Source organism: Hypanus sabinus, chromosome 9, assembly GCF_030144855.1.
Source record: "Hypanus sabinus isolate sHypSab1 chromosome 9, sHypSab1.hap1, whole genome shotgun sequence".
Taxonomy (NCBI): Eukaryota; Metazoa; Chordata; class Chondrichthyes; order Myliobatiformes; family Dasyatidae; genus Hypanus; species Hypanus sabinus.
In genome coordinates, this window is record NC_082714.1 from 13,406,305 (window position 1) to 13,424,623 (window position 18,319).

At 42.6% G+C, this 18,319-nt stretch overlaps 1 protein-coding gene across 3 annotated transcripts in view; it reads left to right on the forward strand.

Moving 5' to 3' along the window:
• slc5a10 (solute carrier family 5 member 10) overlaps positions 1–17,862 on the forward strand; it is a 197,587-nt gene extending 179,725 nt beyond the window's left edge. Inside the window, exons 10-15 of one of the 3 annotated variants that reach the window (XM_059979067.1) lie at positions 8,395–8,502; positions 10,716–10,866; positions 11,963–12,131; positions 14,334–14,549; positions 14,831–14,936; positions 17,296–17,862. In XM_059979067.1, coding sequence (XP_059835050.1) covers positions 8,395–8,502; positions 10,716–10,866; positions 11,963–12,131; positions 14,334–14,549; positions 14,831–14,936; positions 17,296–17,489 — 944 coding nt within the window. In that variant the 3' untranslated portion in view covers positions 17,490–17,862. The remainder of the gene's footprint in view (positions 1–8,394; positions 8,503–10,715; positions 10,867–11,962; positions 12,132–14,333; positions 14,550–14,830; positions 14,937–17,295) is intronic. The other 2 variants (XM_059979068.1, XM_059979069.1) reach the window with 2 other exon arrangements.
• The last annotated feature ends 457 nt before the right edge of the window (positions 17,863–18,319 follow it).

Consider the following 18,319-nt stretch of genomic DNA (forward strand, 5'->3'; position numbering starts at 1 on the left):
TTATTAATTTATTTGTGGTAATATTTTGTTTTATGTGCTGTGTGATGTATGTTTCGTGGGCGGTCTATGACCTAGAAGAACATTGTTTCATTTGGTTGTACGTATGTACAGTCAGATGACCATAAACTTGAACTTGAACTTGAATCCAGATCCTATCAACCTGCACTTTAAACATATCCAATGAGGTGGCCTCCATAGCTGTCTGTGGCAATTAATTCCACAGTTTCGCCACCCTCTGACTAAAGAATATGCTCCTCATCTTGTTCTAAAGGAACGTCCTTGTATTCTGAGACTGTGCCTATTAGCCCTAGACTCTCACACTATTGGAAACATAATCTCCATGTCCACTCTGTCGAGGTCCTTAAATATTTAATAGATCTCAATGAGATCCCCCCTTTAAGTGTCTCGTCAATGTGGGGATGGGTTGAGGAGAGGTAATAAATGCTGGCATTTCTAATGACATTGATATCCAGAGAATAAGTACAAGAAAGAATCACTGGGCTCAGAGCCATCAATACCATCTTCACCACAGATGCTTGTCTCATTGGCGGAAATACTTCTGGGAGGCTCCTGGCCACAGAGCCTTGCATTGATTTTGGTTTTTGTTTGAGTCACCAGACAGTGAAGTCACTTGTAAATGAGAAGCTGATATGCTCATCCTGGTTATTTGTAGAGCATTCCTGACGTAGTTTCGAAGAGTCTGAACTTGCCACTTATGTGACAAACTGCTTTTAGGCAAATCCCTTTACAAAATACATTTCAAAAGGTTTCCAGTGACGATCTTTTTGTAAATGATAAGTAATTAGATAATTCACTTTGACTAAATAGTAATTTCCAATGATCCATGAAATGTTAAGCTCTTAATGATAAATGTTTCCTGCTAACTTGTAAAGGAAGTTTATTAGTCATAATTTTTCCATAACTGTCTAGATAATGGATTATATCATCATAGATTTGAAGGGTTATTATTTAAGGGTTGTGTAGCGGGGAAGGTAGGTAGGGTTGAAGCACAAAGCATGGAAGTGCCTCTACGTCCTTAGGAATTTGTGAAGGTTCAGCATGAAATCTAAAGCTTTGACAAACTTCTATAGATTTGTAGTGGAAACTATAAATTGTCTCAAAACATGTGCCTGAGATGTGGACAGTGTATTGACTGGCTGTATCACAACCTGGTATGGAAACACCAATGCCCTTGAATGGAAAATTCTACAAAAATTAGTGGATATGGACCATTCCATCAGGGTAAAGCCATTCCCAACCATTGAGCACATCTACCCGAGCATTATTGCAAGGAAGCAGCATCCATCATCAAGGATCCCCACTGCCCAGGTTATGCTCTCTTCTTGCCGCAGCTATCAGGAAGAAGGTATAGGAGCTTCAGGACTCACACCACCAGATTCAGTAATAGTTATTGCCCCTCATCCATCAGGCTCTTGAACCAAAGAGGATAACTTCACTCATTTTCACTTGCCCTATCATCATCTGCTCCCAGAATCTATGGATTCACTTTCAAGGGCTCTTCATTTCATGTTCTTGATATTTATTGCTTCTTTCTTTCTCTCTCTCTCTCTCTCTCTCTCCCCCCCCCCCCCTCTCTTTGCCCAGTTTGCACACTAGTTGAATGTCTAAGTTGGTGCAGACTTTCACTGATTCTATTATGGTAACTATCTACAAGAAAATGAATTTCAGGGATGAATATGACTGATACTTTGATCATAAATTTACTATGAATGTTTCACTTTGAAATTGAATGTTGGTTCAAACACATCAATTTAAAAATTACTTGTAGGAAAGTTACTATAATTGGCTGCATGTGTTCCTTGAGAGATTTGTGAATCAGAATCTGATGGGATCTTATTTTGCAGTTGCGTTGCAGTGGAATACATAAATAAAAACTATAAATTACAATAAGGAATATATTTTAAAATTTGAATTAAATAAGTAGTGCAAAAAGCAAGCAAAAATAGTGAGGTTGGTTCATGGGTTGGTTCATTGTCAATTCAGAAATCTGATGGCAGAGGGGAAGAAGCTGTCGCTGAAACATTGAGTGTGTGACTTCAGGCCCCTGCATATCCTCCTTGATGGTAGCAATGAGAAGGGGGCATATTCTGGGTGAGTGTGTTGGCTTTGGAGTGAATTGGGAACTTTATATATCTGAGAGAGCAGATGAAGCTTGTTTCAACATTTTATCTGAACACTGCCACAGAGATTTGTATAGAGATCTTTTGAGGTCTGCTGGGTATAATCTAAAATCTGAAAAACTAACCTGACCATGGCCAACCAATGCCACCCCAAAGCCCATGTACTTCTCCCTACCTGACCCAGAGACATATGTAGAGTAGAGGAGACTTAATGTACTGCACATACATTGATGTTGATCAGGGACAGTGGACGCACGGAGTGATAATATTGAGCTGGATGGAAAGGCATGGCTCAGCTCAAAGTTTTTAGCAAAACATACATCTAACCTGACCCATGTAAAAGGGCTATTCTGACTTAGCTAAGGTTGGGTCCACGCATGCGAGATGGGGCAGCCAGTCTTGAGCTCAAACTGCGGTATTCTGAAGATCTATCCTGGCCCAAAAGATCAAAGCAATTACAAAGAAGGCTTGGCAATGGCTATACTTCATTCGGAGTCTGAGGAAGTTTAGTATTTCACCAAAGACTTGAGCAAATTTCTACAGATGTACCATGGGGAGCATTGTGACTGGTTGCATCATCATCTGATATGGAGGCACCAATGCGCGGATCGAAAAAAGCTGCAGAGGGTTGTAAACCCTGCCAGCTCCATTATGGGCACTAGCCTCTGCACCATTGAGGATATCTTCAATAGGTCATGCCTCGACCCATCACTAAGGACTCCCACTATCCAGGACATGGCCTCTTCTAATTGCTACCATCAGGGAGGAGGTGTTGGAGCCTGAAGATCCACAGTCAGTGTTTTTGGATCAGCTTCTTACCCTCCGCCATTGGATTTCTGAATGGTGCAGGGACCCATGAACATTTCCTCACTTTTTGTCCTCTTTTTACACTATTTATTTCTTTATATTTCTTAGAACTTGGAACAGTACACCACAGGAACAGCACACTTGGCCCACAGTGTTGTGCTGAACCAGATGATCAGCAAATCAAAAACACCCAAACACTAATCCTTCCTGCCAACTCATGTCCATATCCCTCCATTTTCCTTACTTCCACGAGTCTATCTACATTTCTCTTAAATGCCTCTCATACATTTATCTCTACCACCATACCAGACAGCACATTTCAGTCATCCACCACTCTCTGAGTTAAAAACTTTCCCCTCACATCCCATTCAAACCTACCCCCCTCACCTCAATGCATGCTCTTTGGTATTAGACATTTCAACACTGGGAAACATACTCCCCAGCTACTCTATCTCTGCCTCTCATAATCTTATAAATTTCTGTCAGATCCCCCTTCAGCCTCTGCCACTCCAGAGAAAACAACCCAAGTTTATCCAGCCTCTCATAATAACACATGCCCTCTAAACCAGGCAGCCTCCTGGTAAACCCTTTCCAAAGCCTCAACCCTTCCCATAGTGGGGCAACCAGAACTGTATACTATACTCCAGATGTGCTAACCAGAATTTTATTAAGTTGCAAAATAACCACTTGACTTTTGAACTCAAGGCCTTGACTAATAAAAGCAAGCATTCCATAAGCCTTCTTATCCACTTTATCGACCTGTGTAGCCACTTTCAAGGAACTATGAACTTAGATGCCAAGATCCCCCTGCTTAGCAATACTATTAAGGATCTTGCCCTTACAGTCTCTTTGCATTTGCCCTACCAAGGTGCAACGTCTCACATTTATCTGGGTTAAATACCATCTGCCATTTCTCTTTCAGTATCTGCAACTGATCTACAGTATATCATGCTGTTTTCTTTGCCAGTCTTCTGCAATATTCACAACTCCACCAATCTTGGTATCACCCACAAACTTCCTAACCCACTCAGCTACATTTTCATCCAGGTCGTTCATAAACAGCACAAACTGCAGAGGTCCCAGCACAGTCCTTGCAGAACACCACTAATCACAGACCTCTCGCTCAAAAAAGTTCCTTCAACAACTACCCTCTGTCTTCAAAGCACAAGCCAGTTCTGAATCCAAACAGCCAATTCTTCTGGATTAGTTTCCCATGAGGAACTTTGTCAAGCACCTTACCAAAATCCGTATAGACAACATCTACTGTCCTACTCTCATCAATCTCTCTTGTCACCTTGTCAAGAAACTCAGTCAATTTGGTAAGACATGACCTGCCAATCACAAAGCCATGCTGCCTTTCCCTGATTAGGCCACATGCTCATATATCCAATCCCTAAGATTTTTTTGAGTAATTTCCCTACAACTGAGTTGAGACTCACCAGTCTATAGTTCCCAGAACTTTCTCTTGTTCCCTTCTTAAATAGAGTTACAAGATTAATTACTTGTCAGTCCTCTGGGGCCTTATCTGTGTCTAGAAGGGACATGAAGATCCTGGTCAAGACCCCAACTCTTCGACTCTTGCCTCTTTCAATAACCTGGGGTAAATCCCATCGGAGTCTGGAGACTTACCCACCTTAATACTCATTAGGAGCCCAGTACTTCCTCCTCCTTGACCTCTAAACACCCTAACATATTTATACACTAGTACTGATCTCCTGTTCCTCCATATCCTTTTGCTTGGAAAATACTGAAGCAAAGTACTGATTAAGTACCTCGCTCACAACCTCTGCATTCAAGCAAATCCCTCACTTATTCTTGAGAAGTCATACCTTCTCTCTAGTTATCCTTTTACTCAATGTATGTATAGAGAGCCTTAGTAATCACCTTAATCCTACTCGCCAAGGGCTTTTCATGGCCTCTGCTGGCTTTCCCAATTTTCTTCTTTAGTTCTTCGCTGGCTTCTTTATACTCCTCAAGTGTTTCATTTGATCCTGACTTTGGAAACTTTACATACTTCCCCTTTCCTTCTTGACTATTACCTCTGTGGACATCCAAGGCTATCTTATCATCCCATCCCTGTCCTACCTTCTAACTGGAACTTCTCTTTCCTGTACTCCATGTAATTGATCTTTAAACACTCTCCACATGTCTGATGTAAACTTGCCAGAGAAAAGGTGTTCCCAATTAATGTTTCTTAGTCCCTGCCTAATGCCTTTGTAATTTGCCCTAATCCAATTTAAAACTCTCCCACAAGGACCATATCTGTCCTTAACTATAGCTATCCTGAAAGTTAAGGAGCTGAGGTCACTGTTCCCTAACTGCTTGCCCACTGAAAGGTCAGATTCCTGGTCTGGCCCATTCCCAAAAACCAGGTTCAGTACAGCCCTCCTCTCATTAGACCATCCACATATTGATTGAAAAAAAACCTCCTGGATACACTTAACAATTCTGCCCCATCTAAACCCCTTGCTCTAAGAAGGTCCCAGTTTATATTAGGGAAGTTGAAATCCCCCATGACAGCAACCATATTATTTTTACATAATCTGATTAAGAATCTGTTCCTCAGGGTCCTGGTGGCCCTGTAGTACAATCCCATCGGAATGATTGCACCCTTCCTACTCCTGAGTTCTTCCCAAATAGACCAAGTGTCTGACCCCTCCACCACATTTCCCCTGAGTGCAGAAGTGATATTGTCCCCGATTAGTAGTGCAACTCCTCCAGAGCCCCCCAGCTTTTCCCTCCTTCTCTATTTTTCTAAAACTTCAAAAACCTGCTACATTAATCACCCATTCCTGCCCCTCTCTCAACCAATTAATGCCTACAACACTGTAATTCCAGTTACCTATTGTAATTATATCAATTTTTTATGTGTTGCACTGTACTGCTGCCACAAAACAGGTTTTCATGACATATGTCAGTGAAAATAAACCTCATTCTGAAACAGAGATAAAGTTTCTACCTTATGCAAGTCTCGACCTGAATCCCCAATGATTCCTCTCCCCCAGACAGACGCAGTTCGTCGCATTGACTCCCTCTAGCAGTTTAATTATTGCAAAAGATTTCCACAAACTGAGCCACAACAAACAATGCAAATGAAGAGATGCTTATTTCGAAGAACAGAAGCCAAGGCGTGAATGGAGCACGTCCTGTACCGTGAGGCTTGATGCCTTAGCCGACCATTGGCAAAGTCCGTTCCTGCTTATTTCTGATTTAGCAATAACACGCTGTTGGCGTGGGGGTGAAGGAAATGACAGTGGGGTGGATCTCAATCTAGTACTAGTAACACTTGGATCTGGACATAGTACCAGTAACACTACACCGTCTTACAACCAACAACTAGCCACATCTACTAACCACAGTCAGTCAGTCTGTAAGTCCATCAGCCCTGCATTGGTATAGGACGCTGACAGCAGCTTGCCAGAGACCACTGTCCTGGGCTATTCTTTCAAGTCTTCCCCAGCTGTAGACCACGTTTAAAGACCTTACCTCTCCCAGGGATGAGGTTTTTGGAGCTTTTGTTGGCGTTTCTTTAGCTCTGGGTTTTTATGAGATGGGGTTGCTAGCCCCACACCACCCTTCCTCCTGTCACAGCCATCCATGGCGGAGTTACCATTAACCACAGCCACCACTCACTCTTGCCCACACTGCACCAGAATATCCGGAATCCGGATCAACCTCTACAGCCAACTGAGAACCCACCGATCGACAACTCCTCGGGAGAACATCATACACGACTCAAGTGTCTTGTCTTACATTAACATGCACTTTGCATATGTCAACCTGTCAGTCTTCAGGTCTTGCCCCTCAGGGACTTTTTTTTTAATAGATTCAGCATGGTAACAGGCTCCTCAGCCCTACGAGCCTGCTCCGCCCAATTACACCCTAGTGACCGATTAACTTACCAACACGTATTGTTTGGAATGGTGAAACCCATGTGGTCACAGGGAGAACGTACTAACTCTTTACAGGCAGTGGCAGGGTTAGAACCTAGGTCACCGGCACTATAAGCAATACCTACTATGCAAAATAATACTAGTGCTAAAATTGTTTTGTGACTGTATGTGTTGGATTGTTACTGTGTGTGACTGTACGTACTGTGTTTTGCACCTTGTCCTCAAAGGAACAATGTACGCTTGAATTACATTAAACTTGACCTTGAATTTAAATCCCATTGTTAAACTGTGCTAATATTGAGTGAAATAAAATCTATCTCTTATGTAGAGTGGCAATGGTGTAGCTGGTAGAGTTCCAGCGGCGTAGGTTCAGTCTTGACCTGTGCACGTTGAGTTTGTGTGTTCTTCACGTTGACCACTTGAGCTTCCTCTGCACGCTCCAGTTTCTACCCATATTCCAAAGATGAGCAGATTTGTAGATCAATCAGCTACTGTAAATTGCTTCTGGTGCTCAGGCGAGTTGGTAGAATCCAGGGAAAGTTGATGGGAATGTGACAAAACGAGTGTAAATCAGTACTAGATGGTCAGCATTGCCTTGAAGGACTGAAAGGCTTATTTTCATGCTGTAGGGCACTTGACTTTGAAAGCACATAGCACCATGGGGTTTCAATTCACACTCTTCACCAGTCTTGTTAACAGGCTATCATCTTGAGCAATAACAAAATAAAATATGCATTGAGTTGTCCCCAACTCTGATCAGATCACAATTTAACTCATTATGATTTTGCACCTTATTGGCCACCTGCACTGCACTTTCTCTGTAGCTGTTACACTATACCAGGCATGCTGTTATTGTTTTATCTTGTGCTTCCTTATTGCACTGTGTAATGATTCAATCTGTGCGCAAGACATGCTTTTCATGTACCTCAGTATATACTCAGTGGCCCATTTATTAGGAGCCTCCTGTACTTAATGAAGTAGCCACTCTGCGTGTACGTTTGTGGTCTTCTGCTGCTGTAGCCCATCCATGTCAAGGTTTGATGTGTTGTGCATTCAGAGATGCTTTTCTGTACACCACATGTGGTTATTTGAGTTACTGTGCCTCCCTGTTAGCTTGAACCAGTCTGGCCATTCTCCTCTGATCTCCATCATTAACAAGGTGCCCAGAGAACTGCTGCTATTTGTATGTTTTTTCTTTGTTTTTTTTTTGCACCATTCCCTGTAAACTCTAGACACTGTTGTGCATGAAAATCCCAGGGAATCAGCAATTTCTGAGATACTCAAACCACCCTGTCTGACACCAACAGTCATTCCACGGTCAGTCACTTTGATCACATTTCATCCCCATTCTGATGTTTGGTCTGAACAACAACTGAGCTTCTTGACCACGTCTGCATGCTTTTATGCATTGAGTTGCTGCCATGTGATTGGCTGATCAGATATTTGTATTAACAAATTTTTGTATCTAATAAAGTGCCCACTGAGTGTAGGTAACAATAATAAACCAGTTCCAATTCCATACAGTGATACCATTTCCAATCCTTCATCCACAGATTCAGTCGCGTGCGTTGACCCAGAAGAATGTTTAAAAGTGTGTGGGACGGAAGTGGGCTGCTCTAACATTGCTTTCCCGAAGCTCGTGATTGAACTGATGCCCGATGGTAATCTCTCACTCTTTCTTTCATGTGGAGTTTATCTGCTTTAAGAAGCTGATGATTACAAGTGAACAAGCTGGCACAAGAAGTAGGGAAGAGGGAAGTAGCCAAACATTTACCAAACATGCCAAGTGTTCCTATTGCAGATTGTATAATTTTTATTCAACATTTGAAAATTGTTGAATAGAAGGAAATTAAAGAATGCTTTCCACTTAAATACTTTTTGTTAAAATGAAATGCGTATGAGAGTGGAATAACCCCAGATAGTCTATAAGAAAGAAACATATTAATTAAAACTTTCATTGAAAGAATTATGTTTTGTAACAAAAACAAATTGCATCTATACCACGGCACAGATACCAGGGCAAAGCTACACTGCACAGCACATCTGAATCCGTTCAGCTGCTAATGGTGAATTGGTATAGTTGTTTATTTATTTTTTTAAATTGAGATACAGCTTAGAATAGGCCCTTATGACCCTTCCAGTCATGCCACCCAGCAACCCCAATGTAACCCTAGCCTATATAACCATATAACAATTACAGCATGGAAACAGGCCATCTCGGCCCTTCTAGTCCGTGCCGAACACTTACTCTCACCTAGTCCCACTGACCCGCACTCAGCCCATAACCCTCCATTCCTTTCCTGTCCATATACCTATCCCATTTTACTTTAAATGACAATACCAAACCTGCCTCTACACTTCTACTGGAAGCTCATTCCACACAGCTACCACTCTCTGAGTAAAGAAATTCCCCTTCATTTTACCCAACTTTTGCCCCCTAACTCTCAACTCGTGTCCTCTTGTTTGAATCTCCCCTACTCTCAATGGAAAAAGCTTATCCACGTCAACTCTATCTATCCCCATAATATTAAATACCTCTATCAAGTTCCCCCTCAACCTTCTACGCTCCAAAGAATAGCCTAATCATGGGGCAATTTACAATGACCAATTAACCTACTCTCCAGTACGTCTTTGAACTGTGGGAGGAAACCGGAGCACTTGGTGGAAACACACGCGGTCATGAGGAGTACATGCAAACTCCTTACAGGCGGAGGTGGGAATTGAACCAGGGTCACTGGTACTGTAAAGCACTGTGCTAACCACTACACTACTGTGCTGCCCTATTATTGTCACATCTACTCAGGTAAAGTGAAAAAATAATTGTTTTGCATGCTATCTGTACAGATCATGTCGTTACAGCAGTTCTTTGTGGTAGTAGAATGAAATGCAATGACAAGATGCAGAACATAGAACAGTACAGCACAATACAAGCCCTTTGGCCTAAGATGCTGTGCCAACTTTTTAATCTACCACAAGGTCAATCTCACCCTTGCCTTCTACTTAGTCCTTCACTTTTTCTTTCATCCACATGCCTCCCTAAGAGTCTGGGTAGCAGGATGGAAGTACATGTCTACCAAAGGAGGTGAAAGGTACTGCTTCCTTCAGCTAGCCAGCAGGTCACCCTTAGCACTTGCTTAGCCCCCTAATCAGGGTCACGTAATGTCATGGGAGATACTCACAAGTCCTGGTTACGCGACCACTGACGCCAGGCAGAGAACCTCTGAAGAGTATTGGTAATGGCAGGGGTCACCCCATTTGTAAAGACACTGGCCAGAAGGCGGCAATGGAAAACCACTTAAATTATAGTCAAGAACATGATCGCCTGCCTCATACAACATGGCACATGATGATAATTTAAGAGTCTCTTCAATGTCCCCAATGTATCTACCTCTACCACCACCCTGGAAGCACTTTTGAAGCACCCACTACTCTGAGTAGAAAAACTTCTTCTGACATCTCTCCATATATTTTTCTCGGATCACCTTAAAATTATGCCCTGGTAAAAGTCTCTGACTGTTCACTGTCTCTATTGCCTTCTGTCATCCTTTACACTTCTATCAAGTCATCTTGCATTCTCCTTCATTCCACGAAGAAAAGCCTTACCTTGCTTAGCCTGGTGTTTCAGTTTCAGAGAATGACAAAAAGAGACAGGTAGACAATCAGGTGCAAGGCCACAATGAAGTAGATTGTAAGGTTAAGAATCCATTAGCTCTGGAATTCACTTACTCAACTTTTCCTTTTCTACATCTGTCTTTCCTCTTTTAGGACTTTTTGGCTCACTGCCATAATAACTGCTCAGGTAGATTTCATTTTTTGTCTTTTGGTAACACTGCTGTGGAAAGGCATTGGCTTTAACTGTTGTTGCTCTTTGAAGGCTTACGAGGACTGATGATTGCAGTTGTAATGGCCGCTCTCATGTCATCCTTGACGTCAATATTCAACAGCAGCAGCACACTGTTCACCATGGACATCTGGAGAAAGATCCGGAAGGATGCCAATGAACGGGAATTACTCCTGGTTGGAAGGTAGGGTTGATCCAAACATGCCTCACCTGGCATTGACTTTGAAATATATTCTGGCCAAGTGTGTTATATTAATGCTAGAAAAGTAAACCAGAATCAGATTTACTATCATCGGCATATATTGTGAAATTTATTAACTTTGTGGCAGCAGTACAATGCATGATAAATATAGAAAAAAACCTGAATTACAGTAAGATATACAATGTATATAAAATACTTAAATTAAAATAAATAGTGCAAAAACAGAAATTTCTAAAAAAGTAGTGAAGTAATATTCATGGGCTCAATGTCCAATTGGAGATCGGACGGCAGAGGGGAAGAAGCTGTTCCTGATTCATTGAGTGTGTGCCTCCAGACTTCTGTACCTCCTTCCTGATGTTAACAATGAGAAGAGGGCACGTCCTGGGTGGCGGAGGTCCTTAATGATGGACGCTGCCTTTCTGAGGCACTGCTCCTTGAAGATGTCTTGGATACTATGAAGGCTAGTGCCCATGCTGGAGCTGACTAATTTTACCACACTCTGCAGTTTACTTCAATCCTGTGCAGTAGGCTCCTCCCACCATATCAGACGGTGATGCAGCCAGTCAGAATATTCTCCACAGTACATCTGTAGAAGTTTACTAGTGTTTTAGGTGATAAACCAAATCTCCTCAAACTCCTAATGAAATATAGCAGCTGTCTAGCCTTCTTTATAGCTGCATTGATACGTTGTGCCCAGGTTAGGTCCTCAGAGATGTTGAAATTGCTCACACTCAACAATTCTGATCCCTCTATGAGGTTTGGTTTGTTTTCCCTCATCTTACCCATTATGAGTTATGAGCACTATAATTCAGTTTTATATCACTTTTGCAAATATCTTGTTGCTTGATGGTGCGTTATATGAACGTACAAATTCCAGCCAGAAAGCAGCCAAATTGATCCCAGGTTACAGGCGCTTTAAGAGTATTACAATAACTTTCACTCTACTGTACCAACCTAGAGACACAGTGGTAAGGTAAAATTAAACTCCCCTCTATCTTAAAGAAAACTGATTTCAATGTCGAATCTGCCCTGAACTCTTTAGGTAAGTTCTCACCTCTGCTTTGTTCCTTCCCTCTAGGATTGTGACTGTGATATTGATTGTGATCAGCCTGGTCTGGATCCCCATACTACAGAGTGCCAATAGTGGCCAGCTCTTTGTTTACATTCAATCAGTCACCAGCTACTTGGCTCCTCCAGTCACTGCTGTCTTTCTGCTTGCCGTATTTTGGAAAAGAACAAACGAGCCCGTAAGTAATTTGAGCCTGTGACACCAGTTGTCAACACACTCTGATCTAAAATTCTCACCCTGTCTGCTCTGCCTTTCTCCTTTATCAAAGTGCTCTCTAGAAGCAAGTTCCTTGGCAGATAAGTGATGATTTAAAAAAAAACTGCAGGTGCCAGAATTACAAAATAAAACAGAAAATGGTGGAAAATCTCAGCAGGTCAGGCAGCTTCTGTGGAGAGAACACTTAATGTTTCAGATCGAAGAATTTAAAATGAAACTTACTTTCTCTCTCCAGTTCTGATGAAGATTCCTCAACCTAAGACATTAACTGCCTCTCTTTCCACAGATGCTACCTGACATGCTGAAAATTTCCAGCAGTTTATGTTCTTTTATTCCTCTATCGCCTCATTGCCCACCCCAACACTAAATGATTCCACAACCTATGAACTCACTTCCATTGACTCTACAGCTCATATTCTCAATTTTATTTATTTACTTATTGATTAGTTATTATTTGTTTTTTTTTGTATTTGCACAGTTTGCCTTCTTTTGCACATTGGTTGTTTGTTAGTTTTTGTGTGTAGTTTTTCATCGATTCGGTTGTATATAGAGAAACAACCCCTTCAGCCCATCTAGTCTGTGCTGAACCATTTTGAGCTGCCTACTCCCATCAACCCACACTGGGACCAAATTTCTCTTAAACATTAAAGTCGAGCTCGCATGCACCACTTGAACTGGCAGCTCATTCCACGTTCTCACGACCTTCTGAGTGAAGAATTTTTTCCTCAAGTTCCCCTTAAACTTTTCACCTTTCACCCTTAACCCATGACCTCTAGTTGTTCCAACAAATATATCTTTGCTCTACTGTGAATGCCTGCAAGAACATGAATATCAGGGTAGTATATGATAGTATACTTTGATAATAAATTTACTTTGAACTTTGATCTTTGAAATACTTTAGCCATATACTCTAATGGTTCCTTATGCCTGTTAAAGTACCCTTGGTGCAGGGCTGCTGATGTAAACTGGTTAGCCTGATATGAATCCAATATCGTTGCTTAGTCACCATGAAGTGGAAGCAAATATCCTTAGCAGCATCTTTTCTTTCTTTTATCCCCCTCAGCTCTTCATCTTGATAATCCAAGCACAGAGGGAGACAATTTAGACCTTTGTTGTCACTGTCAGCGAGTTAGTATCCCAGCCCAGATTGTGTGCACTCTACTACTGGGCTGTCAAAGTTCAAAGTATGTACATGTCAACATATACTACCCCGAGATGCATTTACTTGCTGGCATTCCCAGTATGACATAGAAATAGAATAAAACCAATGAAAATAGCCAATTGTTCAAAAGAAGTGATATTAGCCCAATCCTTGAGATTGTTTCAAAGAATAGCAGGGAAATTTGGGGTATATTTAATCCTAGACAGAAAATCAATTAAAAAATGTTATCTGACCATTATCTCATTGGAGTTTCTGCAGCTGGATTACATATTTAAATCTTGGAGTATAATTCCTTACTTGGACTGTGAGGGTAGATTCACAATTGAGACCCAGCTAATGCCTTTCCTTCTGGCTTGTGTCTGAATGATTGAATTGATTCATTTTCCAAGTATCATGTCAGTTGGGAAGACAGTACATTACCCACCACAAAGTCCATTGCCCATCCATTGACTGGTTGCATCACGGTCTCACGCAGAGGCTTGAATGCTTAGAGTCTGCAGGGAGCAGTGGCCTCTGCTCAATACATCACTGTCACACCCTCCCCACCATGGGTCGTATCTCCATGAGGCACTGCCTCAAGAAGGCAACCCCCATCAACAAAGACCCCCACCATTCAGACCATGCCAATTTCTCACAGGCATGAGGTATAGAAAGAAGCCTGAAGTCCCACACCACCAGGTTCAGGAGCAGTTAACCATTCCGTTCTTGAAACAACATGCAGAACCCACGCACTACAGTTTAATACGATGATGGCCACGTTGATCACTTTGTACTAAACTGGACTCTTCTTTTTAATTCTGATTTTGTTAAGTGTGTCCTTTCTGGTAAAAATTGTGACTGATATGTTTTTATTGTGAATACTGCTCACTTGTGCCGGTGATGCTGCTGGTTTCTCAATGCACCTGCGCATTTACTGTGTGTACTCATGCATATGTCCATCAACTTGACTTTGGCTTTGAGTTTTCCAACGTGACTCGACCAGTGCTAGTTGCTTGTTTGCAGGGTGCGTTCTGGGGACTGATGATTGGATTGGCAGTCGGACTGGTGAGGATGATAATGGAATTTGCGTACCCTCCGCCGCGGTGTGGGGTGTACGATCCAAGACCTTCCATCCTAAAGAGGGTTCATTACCTCCACTTTGCCATCATACTGTGTGTCCTGACCACTCTCATTGTCATGGCCACCAGCCTGCTGACAGAGCCTCCCAACGAAGCCCAGGTATGTTCCAGCTGCTGCTTTTCAATTGGCTTTTTGCAAATGCACCTCTCTCTGAGGAAGGAGGTGGATTGGGAAATAGAGTGTTTTTATTCTCCCATTTCATCTATTAATCATATTTTTCCCCATTATCTCACATCTCCACAGATGCCTCCTGACCTGCTGGGTGTTCCCAGTATTTTACGTCTTTTATTGGTGTTATGTTACATTACTTGTATTCATTTGAAAGCTGAATCGTTCCAGATCATAAATAAGTGCTGTGACTAAATATTTTTGATCCTCAGAAGACAAGCATTACTTGGTGGGCAATTTCACGAGAGAGAAGGCAGCACGACATCTCCCTGGCAAAGACATCTCCTGAGAGACGGGCATGGGAAAGCAGAACAGAGGGTAGGATGATTTTAACCTTTCATTGTTTTACAGATTGAAGGAACTTACTCTGTGAGATGTTTGCCCCCTCCTACCTTCGCACTCCTTTCCTGATGATAACGTATTGGGTAGTGCCACCAATAGCGATGACCCTGGTTGTCCATGTTGCTCATGGAGCTGCAGCCTGTTTTCAAGCTCCAAGGTCCTGCGCTAGAAGCATCAACATTCGAGCAGGTTGGCACAGTGGCACAGTCAGTAGGTCTGCTGACTCACAGACCCGGGTTCAATCCTGACCTCGGGCGCTGTCCGTGCGGAGCTGGGCTCATTCTCCCTGCAGATTTCTGATCTCCTCCTGTACCCCAGGGATGTGCAGGTTGGTGGGTAAATTGGCCCCTGTAAGTGGTTGCTGGTGAGCAGGAGGGTGATAGAATTGGATGATAATTATTAATAATTTTGAACTAGAATCAGGAAGAGCTGAGAACATGACAGGGTCAGTCTGGGAGCAGGCTCAAGGGGCCAAATGGCTTCTGTTTCTGTGCCTTACGCTTCACACACAGGAACCTGGGGCACTTTCCAGCCAATAGAGTACATTCCACAGCATAGAAATATAAGACCATTTGAGCAATACCATTGGCAAAATGGCAAAGGAGTGTTTGACGGCTGTGGGCCTCTACTCACTGGGGTTTAGAAGAATGAAGGGGAATCTCACTAAAACCTATCAAATATTGAAAGTCCTGGAGAGAGCAGATGTGGAGAGGAGGTTTTCTATAGTGGGGGAGTCTAGGGCAAAAGGACTCTGCCTCAGAATACAAGGATGCCCCTTTAGAACAGAGGAGGAATTTCTTTAGCAAGAGGGTGGGTGAGTGAATCTATGGAATTCATTGCCACAGATGGCTGTGGAGGCCAAGGTATTGGGTATATTTAAAACAAAGATTGATCAGGAAGAAGACAGGTGAATGAGAATGAGAGAAGTAATAAATCAACCATGAGCAGACTCGATCGGTCAAATGACCTGATTGTGTCCTTAAGCCTCATAGACTCATAGTCTTATAATAGGTAGGTCATCCGGCAGATGCTGTCGAAGGAAAATTATCAACCAAGGCATCACGTAGAACCCTCCCAGATGTCTTCTTTTGAGAATGTGCTGTGGAAATGAGACAGATAATTCGGACTCTGGTGTTATATGATGAACGGAAAGCCAGTTCCTCTTGGCAAATGGATTTAAATTCTTTGGATTTAGGGATTTTAAGAGACAGCATGGGAACAGGCCACCCCAGCCCAATGAATCTGCACCACCCACTTACACCCATGTGACTGAATTAGCCTACTAACCGTAACGTTGTTCGAGTCTGTGATGAAACTGGAGCACCCGGAGGAATCACACTTGGACATGGGGGGAATGCAGAGCAGAATTGAACCCAGATTGCTGTGTTTTAATAGCGATGCACTACTTACTATGCCAATGTCCCCTTGCAACAGTAACACCAGATTTTATAATTCTCCAAGTTCTGGTAATTCCCTCCCCCTCCCCATTCCCCTATCCCGATCCCTCTCTGCCTCTCTGCCCTTTCAACTTTCTGCTTCTTTATCTCTACAGTTCTTTCGTGCTTATCCCCTCCCCCTCCCTCCTTCATCTTTCCTCTGATTGGTTTTCCACCTGGTGCCTCTAGGCCCTACCCCTCCCCTATCTCTATTACTGGGCTTCGGAGCTCTCTTCCCCCCAATCCTGATGAAGGGTCTCGGCCCGAAACGTTGGCTACTCTTTTCTCACGGATACTGCCTGATCTGCTGAGTTCTTCCAGCGTTGTGTACGTATTCTTTGATCCACAGCATCTGCAGTTGCATTTTTGTGTTTAGATTTTATAAGGAAAGGTGCTGGACACTACAAATGCTTATATTTTATAATTATTTTCAGCTCCGCTTCTGACGATTACTTTTTATCCCAGTTGAATATTTGTTACCGCCACGTGCGCGTTGGCAATGACTCAGCCCAGGTGCGGAGAAATGGCCGATTCCCATGTAGAGAGAGAGAGAGAAATAAGAGGCTTTGCATAGGAATACCAACAGGGCAACACTGTGAGACAAATCATTCTCAAAACAAGTACCCCGCGATCTGCGCTGATTGAGAGTTCAAATGAAATAGAACGTGGCAAACCCATGCCAGTCACAATTAACGTGACAAGACAAAACAGAAAGCCCAAAGGCTTAGCAATTTTAGTTAGGACAACGAATTGTGAACACAGATGCTGGAGAAACCTAGAAACCCAACACTCTATGGCTCACTGCAGGGGCCTGCAGGCCTACATGGCAGTTGCTGTTGGTAATATTTACATTTCCCATCTTATTTGCTAACAATGTTATCCTGCTGTTTGCATCTTAGGTACAGAAGAGACAATAGCGCAGACATGGTCATGGACTAAGCTCTTCTGCAATACTAAGGCAAGCAGAGATGGTGCGCCCATAGAGTACAACCTCACGGATACCCATGAGAACCCATTTTGGTCAAGAGTCTGTTGTGTAAATGCAGTCATTCTGGTTTCTGTGAACATTTTTTTGTATGCATACTTCGCTTGAGCAAGCAATGTCACATCTAAAAGAAGTCTGAATGTGTTTCCTACATAGTCAGTGAAAACTGTAGATCAAATTGGTTTCTACAGGGTTCTCCATTCTGAGATAGTTGTGTGAGAAATGTATTAGTTTCGGTTAGGCTCTGATTGCTGTCATTTTCTCCAGCCCTACAATATCCCCAAAATCTGTGTCCTCCTCTAATTCCATCTTCTCCCACTCCTCTGCTCGATGGGGAGAGAGGAACTTGATCGGGTTGTGGGAGGAAGAGAAACGAAACATGGTCCCAGAGAGCTGACAGGACATCAGACTCCTTCCTAAACTTCTCTATCTTTACCCCTGGTGTAACATGGTCCATTAAACCTGTCTCTTTAATCTGTTACTTGGTCGTGTCCCCATGCCTCTGATTTAAATTGTTTTTGATGATTCATTTTTGGTGTGTTCACAATGAAAGTTACCACACAAGTTGTTTTTCTATATACTGAACATGCTTTCAGTCTCAGAATTGCTCATTTCTACACACTACTCCTACTTAAGTGGAAAAGATTGACGGCGTACAGTACTGTGCAAAAGCCTTAGGCACGTATATATAGCTAGGGTGTCTAAAGTTTCTGCAAAGTACTCTAATAATTTTATGCATTGCCTTGTACTGCTGCCAAAAATAAAAACAAATTTCATGACGTATGTGAGTGATGATAAACCTGATTCTGATATGGGTCTCTGTCATGGACTGAGAGTGGGAAGGGGGCAGGGAGAGGGGAATCACGGTTGGGAAAAAGGGAAGGGAGAAGAGAGGGAGTGGGAAGCACCAGAGAGACTTTCTGTAATGATCAATAAAT